The sequence below is a fragment of the Dama dama genome, chromosome 15 (assembly GCF_033118175.1).
Source record: "Dama dama isolate Ldn47 chromosome 15, ASM3311817v1, whole genome shotgun sequence".
NCBI lineage: Eukaryota > Metazoa > Chordata > Mammalia > Artiodactyla > Cervidae > Dama > Dama dama.
Genome location: NC_083695.1, coordinates 91,993,725 through 92,009,297, shown reverse-complemented (window position 1 = coordinate 92,009,297; position 15,573 = coordinate 91,993,725). Strand labels below are relative to the sequence as shown.

The window sequence follows — 15,573 nt, the reverse complement described above, 5'->3', positions numbered from 1 at the left end:
CTTAGAGAGGGAATACGAGCTAAGAGTGAGGGTTAAGGTTCCATTCCTTATTATCCCCACGGCCCCCATCCTCCCCCTCACAGAAGGCCTCTGCGTGCATCTTTTCAGCCTTATGGAATAAGTGTCTCTCAACTACATATATATATAATCTACCCTCATCAGGCATGCTTTGTCCCCATCACCCGTGATCTTCTTCAGTCTGTATCTCTGCCTTTTCCGTCTTTCCAAAACTGCCTCATTTTTCAAGTTTCAAATGACAGACATCTCCAAATACCCCCAGTGCCCAGTAGGGCGCCAAAGACGAAAGAAGGCTTGTTCTCTGTCTTACTCCTGACTCCCCCCAGATGTGACTATTTCAGATCAATTCTTCTGTCAGAGGACACACAGTTGCCGTGGGATGAGGACTCACGTCCGTGTTGACTGAGCTCTGAGCTACATCTTCTGCAGACTAGAGTCTCAGAGCTGGCACCCTGCATGCTGCCTGGGGAGGTGGGACATTGTGATGCCTTCCTGGTCTCTCACGTGGCTTTCCACCCCTGCCTTAGCTTCAGGACACACGCTAGCCACCCAAGGTTAAAGGTCTGATGCAGTGGTTTTCGACAGGAGTCAGGTAGGCAGCCCCAGGGCTACTCGTCTGGAGACCATTCTGGCTGTCACTTTAGAGTGGGGGTGCTACTGATATCGAGGAGAGAAGCCAAGATGCTAACACATATTTTACAAGGCACAGGAGAACCCCCCCAACAAAGACTCACCTGGCCCATAACACCAAGAGTGCTAAGGCCGGGAAACCTGATGTGATTGGAACTAAGCTCTGCAGGGATTACTTCTAATGTCCTCTAACGTGATTACTGGCTCACTGTTCAAGGCATAATTGATGAAGTACTTGCACTTTTTCTCTAAGGCTTTCATTCAGTAACACCAGTGAAGTTTTGGATCATGCTAGTGCCATGCTGGCCTGCAAAGTCAACTTACCCGAGTCCCCAGACTCTGAGTCAGGGGGCAGGGGGAGGCGGATCTGTAACTCCCTCTTGGCCAAGGGCTCCGGGCTCCTCCCTGAAACACCACCCCTGCTGGCCTGCAGTTGTAACTCAGGGACATAGGGAAGTGGCCTGGCTCTCTGTTCACTGGACTCCTGAGGTATGAGAAGCAACATGGACTCCGGGGAGGGTGGGGGGGCGCAGGTAGATCAGGATCCTGCCTATGTGTCTTACTCACTGTGTGACTATGAAGAAGGGACATGCCCGCTCTGAACTCGAGTTTTCGGCTTGCAGTGGGATGAGTGGCACTGGAGGTATTAAGCACGGCTCTCCCCGACCAGCAGGGCACCTGGGGACCGCACCCCCCTGACTCCCAGCACGGCAGTCACCTGATCACAGGGCCCATGGCACTTCTCAGGAAGTGCTGTGGGAGGGTCCATGAGGGTCCCTGGGTGGTGACTGGGACGTGGCAGCCCGAGCCTCTTCCTGAATCGCTCTCACCGGCTCCTGTCAATGACCCTGCCTCTCTGGGCACCTCGCTTGGACACCAGGGCCCTCCACACCCCAGATTCCTCCCGTCTGCTTTCTTCTTGAACACAGGGAGGGGAAGAAAAGCAACGCCAACTCACAAACGGCATACTTAACTGTATTTTCTTGCTTTCAGTTCAGCCCGCAAGAAAGTCCTTCCATGTGTGATAAACAGCTGTGAATCTGCCTAATAAAGTGAAGCCATTTTACCCACTGGTATTCCCCCAGAGCAATCACTGGCCACCTGCATCTTTTTAGTTGCATTTAATAATTCAGCCCAAGATGAATCTGCATGATTAACATAAAGCCTTGTGATTTTATTTTCTTTCAGAATTTAAATCCTGAAACAACCACCATTGTGTTCATTTGCAGAGGTTGTGATCAAAACACAAAACTTGATTCTAGAATGAATAATTTATTTTTTTTTTTTAAAGTATTTTCAAATACCCCTCTCCACAGAATCAAAGAAAAGAGTTGCTAACACAGACTTTGTAGAAACCGGGAAACCCATGCCCTCACTATGGCTGATGTTAACCCATGAGAAGCAAGCCATACTGCCGAGATTGTTCCCTTTCCGGTTTTCCCATAAATCAGCCCGGCCCCCGGTCACATAGCATCCACAATGGCTAACATAAATAGAGGTAGTTCAGTTCCTCATCAGAGGACTCTCCACATTTATCGCATCAGGAGCCAGAATCCCCACGAAGTCTTTAAGAGAAAACAGCAATTCTCTCAGATTCCAGTAATAGATTAATCAGTAGCCCTCAGAAAAGTAATAAAAGCCCAAACCAAGTAAGTTGCATTTTGAAAAACCATCTGCCTGTGAAGTGGAGATGTGCGTGCAAAATGGCAATCTGCAAAAAAAAAAAAAAAATCAGAAGAGGCAGAGTCGTTGGGCTTCTTGATGAATATAGTAAAACAGGTTTGTCTAATGGGGAAACATGCCTTACTATCAAAGGAAAAACGAGTGTATCCCACACAGAGAGGGAGGCAAGCTTTAATATCTGAGAAGCATTTCAAACTGTGCCTGCCAGGGATTCTCTGCCTGTCTGATTTTCCTTAACATAAAGGCCGACCTCACCTGTTTAAAAATAATTAGGGAGCAGGCATCCGTCATTCTGGCCCAAAGCCTGCGCTGCCTGTGGTTTCGTGCGGGTTTCTGTTCCACTGACAAGGTCTGTTGTTGTGTCCGCCTGCAGGAACCATGGTCAGTAAGGAACCCAGCAAATGCGTACTCACGACCTCCGCAAGTGAAGTGGAGCCTGCCGCCTGTCTGGCCCTGGAGATGAAATATGCCCTGGATCCCAACCGGCAGATTAAGAAGCGGAATAAAGCCCTGCAGGTGCGCTTTAAGGACATCTGCGAGGCGCAGAACGAGCAGAGGGACACTCAGCTCGCCTCGGGCCCGCAGGGTGACAAGCGGGAGGCCAGGCCCGCGTCCTGCAGGGCCGCCTACCGAAAGTACATGACCGTGCCCGCCCGGCGCTCCATACCCAACGTCACCAAGAGCACGGGTGTGCAGACCTCGCCCGACCTCAAGAAGTGTTACCAGACTTTCCCTTTGGACCGCAAGAAGGGGACTCTCAAAAGCATCCCAGGCACGGAGGCCTTTAAAAGTCAGAACAACGGGTTGGTAATTGACGCGAAAGAGAAGAGCCAGGAAGGGCCCGGCGAGGAGGCCCGGCCGTGGGGTGCCGGCCGGGTGCAGAAGACCACGGCCTTGGTTTTCCACTCCGACGAACACGTGAACGCGCTGGGGCCGCCCGCGGGAGTCAACTGCGCCGAGCCCTGCAAAACCCCCGACCGGCACAGCTGCCGCGATGCCCGGGTGCAGAACTCCACTCGGTCGTCCTCCCAGGAGCTGGAGTACCAGCTGCCCGGGAAAGCCAGGCAGGGCAGGGTGACCCCGGACACTGAGGAGCCGGCTCCATCGGCCCACCGGAGGGTGTTTAAGACCGAGGTGGCCACCGTGTACGCACCCGCCCCAGGCACCAAGGCCCCGGCGCCGGCCTTGTCAAACTCCGCCCCCTCGAGCGAGTGGTCCCTCTGCCCCGCCGTGGACCTGGAGCGGAGAACCGCCGCGCAGGCCAGCGGGCTCCCGACCCCTCCGGGCGCCGCCCCAGCCTGCTCGCCCCCGACGCAGTGCCTGTCCCCAGAATGTAGCGAAGAAGACGCCTCCCTGCAGACTCAGGCCCCCTCGGGGCAGGAGCGCCAGCCTTGTCCCCCGGCGCTCGCTGCAGATGAAGGATGCCAACAGATCGTGCCTCACACGGAAGTGGTCGACCTGAAAGCACAGCTTCAGATGATGGAGAACTTGATCAGTTCAAGCCAGGAAACCATCAAAGTGCTCTTGGGGGTCATTCAGGAGCTGGAGAAAGGAGAAGCCCACCGGGAAGGGTATGTATGTATGTTCCCGCCGTTCTTAAGATGCCCGCTGCAGGCTCGCCACCCTCGGGGAGGGGGGGGGGGGGGGGGGCACTGCCAGCCCCCAAAGCCCAGGTCCCTAAATGAGACCAGAGCCAGCATTTCTGAGCACAGATTCAGGTCTGAGGAAGGGTGCGGGGGCAAGTTCAAAAGCGTCCCAGGTTATTCTGTGATCCTAAACCTCATTCATCCTCACCAGCAAGGTTGACTTGTTGGCTAGCATTCATGGGCCTGGTCTGAACTTGAGTACATTTCAAATGAATGGATGGATCGTCCCTTTTTAGCTCTGAGGGCTAAAGGTTTATTATACTGATGAAGTACAATAGGTATGCCAGTTCAGAATATCTCATCTTAATAAGAAGCAACTTGCCTCTTAGTAATGGAAAAGAAATTTGGATGGCATTTTGAAAAGTAAATGCTGACTCGCTTATGCTAAATAATTGGAATAACATTGATATTCAGGACTATACCAGGCTTTACATTTTATACAACAGACAATATGGTCCCCCCCCCCCTCCCCTTACTTGGAGCTTACAGAAGCGATGTCCATTCTTAGACAGATGCTATCTGTATCTGATTAGGAGAGAGACGCCTTTCTCCACGAGATGCCCTGTGTATCCAGATGGGCAGGAGAGAGAATGTTAACAGCCAGGACTGTCTGCCGCTGATAACAGATTGCTGAACTTTGCTTCCCATCTTTTGAACTTGAAACTGTGCAGCAGCGAATTTAACAACAAATGACCTAAAGATAGGACGTCAGTCTTGAGCCTCTTAGCTAGGAAGGCCAGGCCATGTGCTAGGCTGATACGAAACAGCCAGTGCTGCTCTGGTTCTGTGCGTCTTGAAATAATGTTGTGGTTCACTGGCTTTGGCGAGATGGCCGATCAGCTCTTTCCCATTCCCCTGTGATGCTGTCTGGATTCTTCCAGCCCGTGTTTTGGAGGTGGCAACTGAGACAGTGCCCTCTGGCCTCATGTGATTAGCACCCTTCACCCTGTGGGCCCCAGTCCCTGGTTAAGTGAGCTGGCAGCCAGGCCAGCATGACGCTAAGCTCAGAAATGCACTGTCAGGACAGCAAGCCACCCAGTGCACGGGATGGCTGTGACTGAGTTACATCATGTTTGCATCTTGCAAACTAAGGGGAGGAAACAACCTCTGTGTTCCAAGGTAGCAGAGGAGGCTTAAGGCCTGGCCCCAGAGCCAAGCTGCCTGATGTAGACAGTGCCCTTGGCATCTGGCTTCTCCAGCTTCGTGCAGGTGGTCCATCTATAAAAGGGGTTGACGGTCAGTAACCTACCCCCCGCCACCCCCTGCCTGGCACGTCCTATGACCTAGCATTGTTTGCAGCTGACAGTATGAAGCAAAATGAGTTGCTAGCCAATTGTAAACTAATCTAACAGGAGATTAGTAGTAACCTACCATGACAGAGGGCTTTCAAAAGTCTTTGTTGAATTTTGGGTTTACATCTCCATTTTCATCCCATTTCAATCATTTAGACTTGAATAAATACACAGCCAAAAGCAATACAGTGTGGTGGGTCTATAAGGGATTTGTTGATCAGCAGAGCACATTCCCATAGAAACATTAAAAGCCCAGACAGGACCAATCACAGACCTCAATACAGCTGCTAGTGATTTAAACCAGACAGCAAAACAGAAAGACACCAGCATCACCAAATGGGAAATAAAATTCAGCAAATGGTGTAAAACCAAATGTGTATCTAAATAGCATGCATCTCATGGGTGTGTATGCCAAAATAAAGCCCTGCACGGGTTGATCATCAACGAACACCCATGCAAGGACAACCGTATTCTAGATCGAGGCTCCTTCTATTAAACAAGGGCGGACAGTTGTTGGAAATCTGAGTTTTCTGAGGCTCCATCAGTCTACCAAGTGGTGTTGAGTTTATTATTCCCATCGTCTAGATGGGAATTCTGGCTCTGAGGACTAAGGGCAAGGGCTTCACTTCTCTGTGCCTCATTTCTTCACCTGTCCATTGGAGCTCATCACCTGTCTTGTAGCTGGGAAGGACAGGGGGTGCATAACCCAGGGCCAGGGGCCTCTGCATGGGTTCGTTTCTCATGGTGGCATGAGGGCTGCCTTGCTGGTTAGCAGGGTTGGGTTCTGAAAGCTCAGAAGGGAGGTACAATCCACGTTTCCCCTATACCTATGCATTCACTGTGATGAATGCACCTTTACAAGCTCCATACACAGGCTGACCCCCAGCGAGGTGACTGCAAGCACTGGGCCACTCTGTCCACTACAGGTGCCATGGGTGGCTATTGAAATTCAGCCTCAAATTAATTACAATTGAAAATTCTTTAATCACATCAGCAACCTCACAGGTGCCCAAGAGCTACAGGTGGCAACTGACTCCTACACAAGACAGAATATTTCCATCATCATGAAAAGGCCTTGGCCCCAGTATCCCCTAAACAAGGTCCAGTGCCCGGCTCCTAACCTTTTGAGGAGTGGGCACCTTAGATCAAGGCAAAGGATGATCTGACTTAGAAATCAACCTCTAGTTCAGCTGTTGTCTGCATGGGTCAAGTTACTGGTAGAAAGGCAGGACCATGTCGAGGTGAACTCCCATACCCATTCCTAACACAGTAAGTCCTTACGCAGGAAACCTACAAGCTGCAAGCTTTCAAAGAAGTGAAGGTGCCCCTGAATGCCAGCTGTGGTGCTGTACTGTAAGATTAATGTTTTATTTTTTGTGTTTGGTTTTTATGTCTTATTTGCTGGGAAAGTATGATAAACCCATTACAGTCCAGTACGCTATAGCTGATTGTGCTAGTTGGGTACCTAGGCTAACTCTGTTGTACTTACAAACAACTTGGACTTATGGACATGCTCTCAGAAGAGAACTCATTCTTATGTAGGGGACTTACTCTAATCTTCATTTCCACCTCCCTCTTGAGCTCTCTGGATAACGGTGAGACCAGTGGTTTCACATTCCAAGGCCCATGTTGAAGGTGACCCCTCTAGTTCAATGCCCAGGGTCATTCATGCGCCCAGAATTTGAATTTCTGCCACTCTTTTCTGTGTCAGAGTACAGTAGGAGACAACAGCCTCAAAGGCAGGTGCATGAGAGGCAAACTCCTTCTCCATATCCTTCTCAGGGTTCTGGGTGCAGGACAGAGGTGCTAGGGGATACTGATACATTTTTAACCACTGACTCTCCAGGGAGGGGGAGTCAGCCGCATTTGCTGATTTCCATGGTGTGAATGCCAGGGTGGCCACAATCAACCAGCTCACAGAATCCTGAAAATTTAACCTGCTGCTGCCCTGAGCCCCAGACCAGTTCTCCAAAGGGTGTGCCCTGGACAGTCGCTTTAAAGGAGGAATTCACAGGACTCATTTTATCTACTCAATCTGAGCTGGAGAATAGGAGTTTTAGTAGAATGAGGAATTCACGTGACTTCCTTTATGTACTCAATCTAAGCCAAGAAATGGTATCTTATCATTGCATCTCATGACGGAAAATAGGACAACTCACTCTACTGTATGGAGATTATTACGTAGTCATTACGTAACCTGACAAGGAACCTCATGACCAAGTTAAAATACTGGGAAACACTCCAAGTCATCACCCGTGGAGGATGATCAGAATCCGGGTTCGTTCCACTTTTCCCCCTACCCCCCACCCCCAAAGCGACGAGAAAGGACCTGCTTTGTATAAAACTGTACCCACAGCCGGAGGAGTCTCAGTCAGGGCAGGAATGCTGTGTGCACTTTTAAAGTTCGCTGCTTTAAAACCAAGTGACACATTTTGCCCCCAAGTTCCCACTATATCATAGGCTTGAGCCAGGCCCAGTGAGGCCTCAGGCTTGCTCTTGTGGGTGAAGTTAGGACCCTGTGAAGGAAGACAGCACACGTTGAACTTGGCTTAGTGTGGCTGTGTGCAAATTATATTGAATGTCTAACTTGAATAGAACTTCTTTGCACTGTGGAGCTTGTTTATGCAAACTCACTATAGAGTTTAAACTGCATTACCAAGTTTGCCAGGCAAGCCGTGTGTAACAGTTCTTCCTCTGTGCATAGAAATGTCTGTATCACAAACCAAGACCATTTTCAGTACCTTCCAAATTACTTTTCAGAAGGGACTCTTTCGTGGCTCTCGTTTGCTTATACAGATTTCTGAAAGGCCTCAGCAGAGAAAGTTTTCAGTGTAGGCAAGTTCATCTCCGCGAGCTTCAATTTCACCTTCTGTTAAACAGGGATGCTGGAAGCTTAAAGATGCTGTCCACAAAGGCCTTAGCAATAACCAACACACACAGGGCCCTGAGAAAGGGGTCTATCCTGAGACACGCCTTTCAGGGGGATGCATTCTATAAGTGGGTGGATGTGCAAAACGTGTTTGAAACCCTGCCTTTTAGTCCCTTGTAGAACGTCTGGGCAATTCACTAAAACGGCTCCCTTTATGCAGTGCAGGCAGCCTTTGATCCCTCTATTTGCGTGAATGCCAAGAATGATCCTGCTTATTTCAAAGCTCTCTGCATTATTCTTGTCTCTTCCCGGGAAGTTCAGGGTCACACAGACTATCTAAATGAGCCAATGTAGTCGTTGAAAGCTGAGAAGCCGGCAGATGGGACGCTGAGTTTAGACACCCAGCTGATGCTTGCAACAGTCTTAACTCCCCAGGGCAGCTGCGGGCTGCTGGGCAGGTGACCCCTGACCCAGGACTGTGGGGCCGTTGCCCTTGGCTCAGGTGGTGCACCCTCACCAGGCACCCAGACAGAGATGGCTGCTCACTGCTATCACGATGGCACCCCACACATTTCATGTCTTGAGGGACTCACTGGCTGGTGACAACCCCCTGGTATTCTGGTCTTTAGAGAAGACCTGTAAACAAGATGGGAAGCTTGATCCCAGCCATCCAGCAAGAAGGCAGGATCTGCCGTTGCCCAGAGTGTAACAGGCCCTTCCATTGGTCGTGTCTCTCCTAGCATCAGGCTCCCCTGGTGGTTCAGCGGCAAAGAATCCACCTGCAATGCAGGAGACCGGGGTTCGATCCCTGGGTCGGAAAGATCCCCTGGAGGAGGGCATGACAACCCACTCCAGCATTCTTGCCTGGAGAACCCCATGGACAGAGGAGCCTGGTGGGCTACAGTCCATAGGGTTGCAAAGAGTCAGACACGACTGAGTGAGCATTCCAGCAGCAGCCAGGGGTCCCCTGCCGGCTTAGGTGTGTGTGGAAGGGGGAGGAGCAGATGAACCAGGTCACACGGGCCCCTGAGATGTGAGCGACGGACAGACAGGAAACCCTGAAGCTCCAGCACCTCTGTACTGACTCAAAGCAAGTGTGAGGCCATCATATAAGAGGAGGAAATCTTAAATAACCAAGGAGCCCAGGGAGCCTGGTAGCCTGCAGTGGTGGTGGTCTAGTTGCTCAGTTGTGTCCGACTATTGCGACCCCATGGACAGAGGAGCCTGCCGGGATCCAGTCCAGGGATCCCGGCAGGCTCCTCTGTCCATGGGATTCTCCAGGCCAGAACACTGGAGTGGGTTGCCACTTCCTTTTCCAGGGAATCTTCACAACCCAGGGGTCGAACCTGGGTCTCCTGCTTTGGCAGGCAGATTCTTCATGGACTGAGCCGCCCACCAGGCAAGCTGCAGCAAGGCTTCTACATCTAGTGCGTCAGTCTCCCTGCCGTGGGCTCCTATTCAGCTTCCCTGGGAAGGGGGTTTCTCCATGGCAGGGGTCCAGGGCACGCAGTGATAGGAAAACACAAGCCAAGGGAATTGTCCTGAGATCAGGGGACTTTGAGGACATAGCTCTCGGTGGGTTTGCAGGCATAGGAGACAGGAATAAAGCTCTGAGGGACGGTAGACCCAGCGTGGAACCCTACAGTCCTGTTTGCTGAACATTGTTTTTCATTTAATCACTGAAAAGGTAGCCACAGAATGGGGCGGGTGTGTGCGTGGTGTGTGCATGTAGAGATAAGGACCTAAGCCTACAGGATCTGTGTTTTTTGAGAGATTTCAGGGTCAGTTTCCAATGTAACAGATGTCAGCAAAGTTTTTCTGCAAAGGGCCAGATAGTATCTATTTCAGGCTTTGCGGGCCATGTGGCCTCTGTTCCAGTGATTCAGATCCACCCCTGCATCGTGAGCACAGCCATTCACAGTACATGTATGAACGAATACGCCCATGGTCACATGAAATGTCGCAAAAACAGGCGCGAGCCGGACGTGCGCCATGGGCCAGTTTGCCAGCTCCTGCGACATGGTCTTGTAAATGCAGGGGCCACAGTTCCTCAGCTAGAAACCAGGTTACCATAATGGGTGCAGCGCAATCTCAGAGGTGACCGTCCTACAGATGGTGTATCATTCATTCACAGGTTCAGAAGGCTTCTGTTAATAGCAAGCATCTCCAAGTGTTGTCACTGTGCCAGCCGAGGGCCGGGGGTCAGGGGTGTGGGCAGGTACAGTCAAAGAACTCAGGCCCTCCTCTGAAGAGCCCACAGGTCACTGACACTCTGTACTAGCCTACACTTAACTGTTCCCCAGCCCATAAAACCGTCAGGATTCTGCTGGGGAACTCTGTGTGTATGTGTGTGTGTACGCGTACGCACGCACATGTATTATACACATACCTGTAATTTCTATGTATGTACATACATGACATAAAAAAGGCCTTCCTCTCCCACCAGCAGCAATAAGAGGTCATCTCAACGCCTGGTCATACGATGTGACCTGCTTTCGCCTACATATTGATGCTAGATGGAGGGAAATTACATCCTGGCTTCACCTTGTGTCCTTCTATTGACAAATCCCTCAGCATCAGGCAGTCTTCAGAGAGCCCTGTCGGGGGATGAGAAATCTCTCCGAATTTCCTCTCATTATCCATGCCCAAACAGAATAAATACTGCATCACAATTACACAGGAAGCATAAGGGGGCAATTTAATTTCAGTCACAGCACAGAACGAACCCACAGGAAAACCCAGCGTCACCGCCGCAGCTAGGGAGCTGCCTGGGTCACCAAGGTCCCGGCAGGAGGCGTGGGGGCCCCCAGCTCAGAGCCCAGGGAAGCTGAGCACCTGAGGTGACCCTGCCTCAGGTTGGCTGTCCGCCCTTCTAGGAGGGGACTGGGTTGCCCTTGTCCACATACACCCAGGTAGCTGAGACGGAGGTCTTCCACCTGGTTAGCTGGAATGGCCACGGTTTCCAAGAGGGGCGGGGGCGGGTGCCCTTGCGGTCCTGCCGAGGATTCTGGCAGACAGATGTCTCTGGACTGTCGAGCACTGTCTCCCCAGGCTCTGGCCAGGCAGTGCATCACAGAACAGAGTGCTGTGAGCCGCGGAGGGAGGCGGTGCTCAGCTCCGAGCTCAGAAGCAGAAAGGTCCTCCCCCGGCCACCGCACTCCCTTCCTGCTTCAATGGGATGGGCATGTCAGTGCTTCATTTGCTAATGTTCTTGCTACATCAGTTTTGGTGTCTCTGCCCATTTCTTGCAACCCCTAACATTTTGAAACATGCCAGCCAGCAGACGGAGGTTCCCTCCTCCGATGTTTTCTGGCCGAGGTTCTGCAGTCAGCCAGTCCTGAGCTGGAGACTTTGCGCCCATCCTCCCTGCGGTACCTGTGCTCGGGGATGGTTACTACCCTCTCCAGCCTCAGCTTCTGACTCTGAAAGAAGGCTATGAACACCAGCCTCCTGGGCTTCCTGGAGACATTAAGTACCATACGGAGGACCGGGCCCTCAGCCCAGGGTTGTGTGTGCAAAGTCGCATCTTTCCAAGTTGTTCTGTTGCTGAGACACAGCCTTCCAGCTGCAAAAACGCAGGCGAGTGATGCAAGGGCACAGGCAGGACGCTTTCAGGAGAGATTCTTGCTTTCCTCTACGGGTGGGTTTATTGCCAAGGACTAGCGGGGGGGCTGAGGATTACAGAGGGAAGAGATCGGGCTTTGTACTTGCTTTCAGAGAACTGTGCAGGCCAGGGTTACTTGGTGTCACGGACAAGACAGCTGACGTGGAGTCAGGCACATGGGCTTGTTCCCAGCTCAGCCCTGCCCCTCTGAGCCTCTCCCCATGAAGGCAGGACGGTCCACACAAGACGAGGGATCTCAAGAGTCCTTTCTGGTCTAAGCACGAATTCTCCAGAGCTGTGCAAGAACTTCATAATTTCAGCCAGTGCCGTAAAAGAACACACAAGTTGACAGAGAGAGAGAGAAAGCAACACAGCCCTATGGACACTGGTTAGCAAAGGCGCATGTGGTGGTCCCTCAGTTAGGTTTTCTTTCCTCCTGTCATTTCATTCATCACTTATCTCTTCCACTACTACACATGTTGCAACTGGCCTCTGTCCTTCTAGCTTACAAGCCTTTGAATAGCTTTCAGGAAAACACCCCTTTTTTTCTTTTATAACTAACGGCTTTTATATATTTGTGATAAAATATTCAAGTTCCAGAGTCCAAGTATCAGTTATCGTGTTTTATGATTTTGAAATAGAACATACATCGTATTCTCTTCCACCATTTTCTTTATTTGATACACAGGGCTGTGCCGAGTCTTTTCTGTGGCTTAAATTTATATAACATTGGAAATACTACTTTTAAGTTCTTGAACAATAATAATCCTTTCCATCCTTAATATGAAAAATGGAGCATATATATTTGTGAGGCTATAAAACAGTTTCCAAACTCTTGCTTTGCACTTCATGTAGGTATCACACACACTTGAAAATGTAATTTAAATAATCTTCCTGTGCAGAATCCCAAAAGAGATTTCAAATACCTCCCTAGCCTTTTAAGTTGGTAGGTGAATAAAAGCCTTGCCACTGAGGCACTAGGCAATTCAGACACCCCATTTGTAGGTAAAATGAGCAATTCAAGGCATGACATGAACGTTTATGGAATTTATGGATTTGTGTCCTAGAATTTGGATTAAAAGAGAGAGAGAGAAATGAAATGCAAGTTCTACTTTTCAAATACTCCCCCCCCCCCTCCCCCCAAATCCCAGGCAATTTCTGCTAAGCTTTGCAAAAATGGTTTGAGCTCTATTTCCCACTGTGCTCTGGGGGTCAGTTCCACTGAAACGAGTGTCTCTGGGCAGAGCACCAACAAAGCTCATCCATTTCGAGCAGCTACAATATGGTGGCCATTCTGCATTGTCTCATTCAATCCCCAAAATAAAACTGTAAGGTAGGAATTGTTTTGGCCAGGAAACTAAAGTTTGGATGTGTCAGTAACATCCCCAAGGTCAAAAGACTGGAGGGAAACAGTACAGCCAGAACTCACCTTTAGACCCATCATGCCCCAGGAGCATCCTCTCCCTCTTCTGAAAATGGGAAACATGCATGTCTGCACAGACTTGAAGGCACTTTTGTGGTCTTGCAATTCTGGGTTCTTCCTTATACTTGAAAGGGCCAAGAGATTCCTCCTGCACTCAGACCTGTTAAGGTCCTTGTGAATTCATGTCCTGGAGAAAGCATACTTCTAACTCTGGAGGCAGCAGAGAGCACCTTGGAAAGGACCCCAGTGATGAAGTATGGTTTTCAGGATTCCTTATCAGTAAGAGGCATCCCCTCTGTGAGGTAGTTTCAGAAAAATCAAAGCCATTGATCTAGAAGTCCAGGTGCTGATCCATCCATGAGCAGTCTTCCCTGGGGAAGCCACTTCAAAGCTTTCACACACCGCCTGTCAGCTCAGCGGCTTGGTGAGTGACCACCACGTGCCACCCAGGCTCTACTTTAACCAGATTTATGTCCAAATACATGTGAATAAACACTGAAGGAAAGTTCTCAGTAAACCATAAAAGCAAGCAAACGTGTTTTGAAAGCCATATCTGAACAGACAATTATGAAAAATGAGTTCTTCTAGGTAAAGAAAGTCTAAAAACAGGCATATTCCGACCAAACATGGAGTCAGATTCTTTTGCCAGTATCTCACTGGTTATAGCACTAGACTATCTCCCCAGATAAAAGTCTCATAATTGGATATCAAGAATTTTATAAATGATGACACCAAAAATTTAAAGATTTTTATCTTCAGCTACAAGAGCTCTGAACCATTTGTTCAAAAAACAAGCACAATGTCAAGCCTCTGAAACAAAGCACAAAAGCTTCACAAAGAGGAAGTTCTGATTTAAGATTGTTAACTAATGTGCTCTAAAAAATACATCAAAAGAAATTACGGATCAAAGATAAAAGCTCTGTGGTTATTTACCATCAGAGCCACTGCCCCATACACATCATTAATGCTTTCAAATTAAAACCTCTGAAAGGGAGATAAGTGACAATACTGGAGCTGAAGAAAGATGGCATTCCAGAAGGAAAATTTGTTTTCATACAGTATACTCACATTCCTATCTTCATTCAAGTTTGGTAGCCAGTGCCACCAAAATTCATTTTCATTAATTTTCAATAAATTATAGCTTTAGCTTTATCTCTCCTCCAGGAAATAAGTTAATCAACTCAGCTTCAGCTCAACCCTAAAAAAGTTTTTTTCCTTTATTAACAGTTACTCCTGATGCCCTCTAGGGCCAGTGACATTTCTGTCGTTATTGTCATCATTTTGCAACTAGCGTCTCCTTGATTTCAGAACTATATGAAACTATAAGCTTTGCCCTCCCTACTAGCATCTCCCTGATTTCAGAAATACATGAAAGAAACTGTAAGCTTTGCCCTATTTGTAATATAACCAGGCAGTTCTACATGCAAAATAATAATTACCAGCTGCCCCAATTTTTACATATTATGCTTTTTATTGCATGGCAACAGGGTTAGAAAACACTAAAGAAAAAAGACCTGCCCTAATGAGCATGTTCATCTCTGAGTTTGTCTCTGTCCAAACTGGCACACACTTCTGATCGGAGTAAGGATGACTATGCAATAATAAGGATATATCCCCTGTCTTCGTCATGAGGAAGCAGAGAGCTGGGGCAGGGCCTGGGGAGAAGCAACGCTGGAGGAGAGGCAGGCGGCTGAGGGAGACAGCAACAGGGACAGCCTGGCTCCCGCTGACCCCCAGCGGAGGAGGGACCACATGGCCTAGACCTCCTCAGGCCTGCAGCCACGCTGCACCATTCACCACCATTCCTGTTTCCCTTTCACTCTTTGTAATGAGCACAAGCATTAAACGTTTCCCAAACAGTCAGAGCCTCCAGAAATATAGTGTCACCACATCTGGGGAGCTGCCGGGCCAATAAAAGTTAATTTGACAACAGCGTCTAAAGAAAAGCCACTGCATTCATTATGAATAGTGTTTCTCACCGAAACTCGTTCACCTGGATTGTTTCTGGGATAAAGAAATGACGTTTCTCCGGGGTCAGCAGGGGAGCTGGTTTAGGTGCAGACTAAGCCCTTTATTTTAATAACTAAGTGTGGGAAGCAGGAGATGACTGACCTTTTCCACTTGGTTGGGGGATATTTAAGATCGGATCGTGGTAATACGTTAAGACAGATGTTTTCACCTGATCCAGCCAGGAACATCACACAACTGACCCTACTGTGGGTGTGTATCAGTTAATCCCGGAGAACACTCAGGCAGATTCTTCATTCATTCATTCACTCGTCCATTATTCAGAGTATTTCTTAAGTACTCACTACACTTCAGACCCCAGCGTGAGCACTAAATATCCATCAGGGAACCAACAGACAAAACTCCCTGCCCTCAGGGTGCTGATGTCATGGAAGGGGAAA

General features: G+C 49.3%; 2 protein-coding genes across 5 annotated transcripts in view; one reads left to right on the top strand and one right to left on the bottom strand.

The window, feature by feature from the left end:
• The window catches only part of DOCK1 (dedicator of cytokinesis 1), a 544,913-nt gene that overhangs the window by 285,805 nt on the left and 243,535 nt on the right, over positions 1 to 15,573 (bottom strand). The gene's annotated exons all lie outside the window — the stretch shown is intronic.
• Positions 1 to 15,573, top strand: part of INSYN2A (inhibitory synaptic factor 2A) — a 60,926-nt gene that overhangs the window by 19,381 nt on the left and 25,972 nt on the right. For all 3 annotated transcript variants that reach the window (XM_061162907.1, XM_061162906.1, XM_061162905.1), the window contains one exon: positions 2,705 to 3,902. In XM_061162907.1, the coding sequence (XP_061018890.1) occupies positions 2,710 to 3,902 (1,193 nt within the window). In that variant the 5' untranslated portion in view covers positions 2,705 to 2,709. The remainder of the gene's footprint in view (positions 1 to 2,704; positions 3,903 to 15,573) is intronic.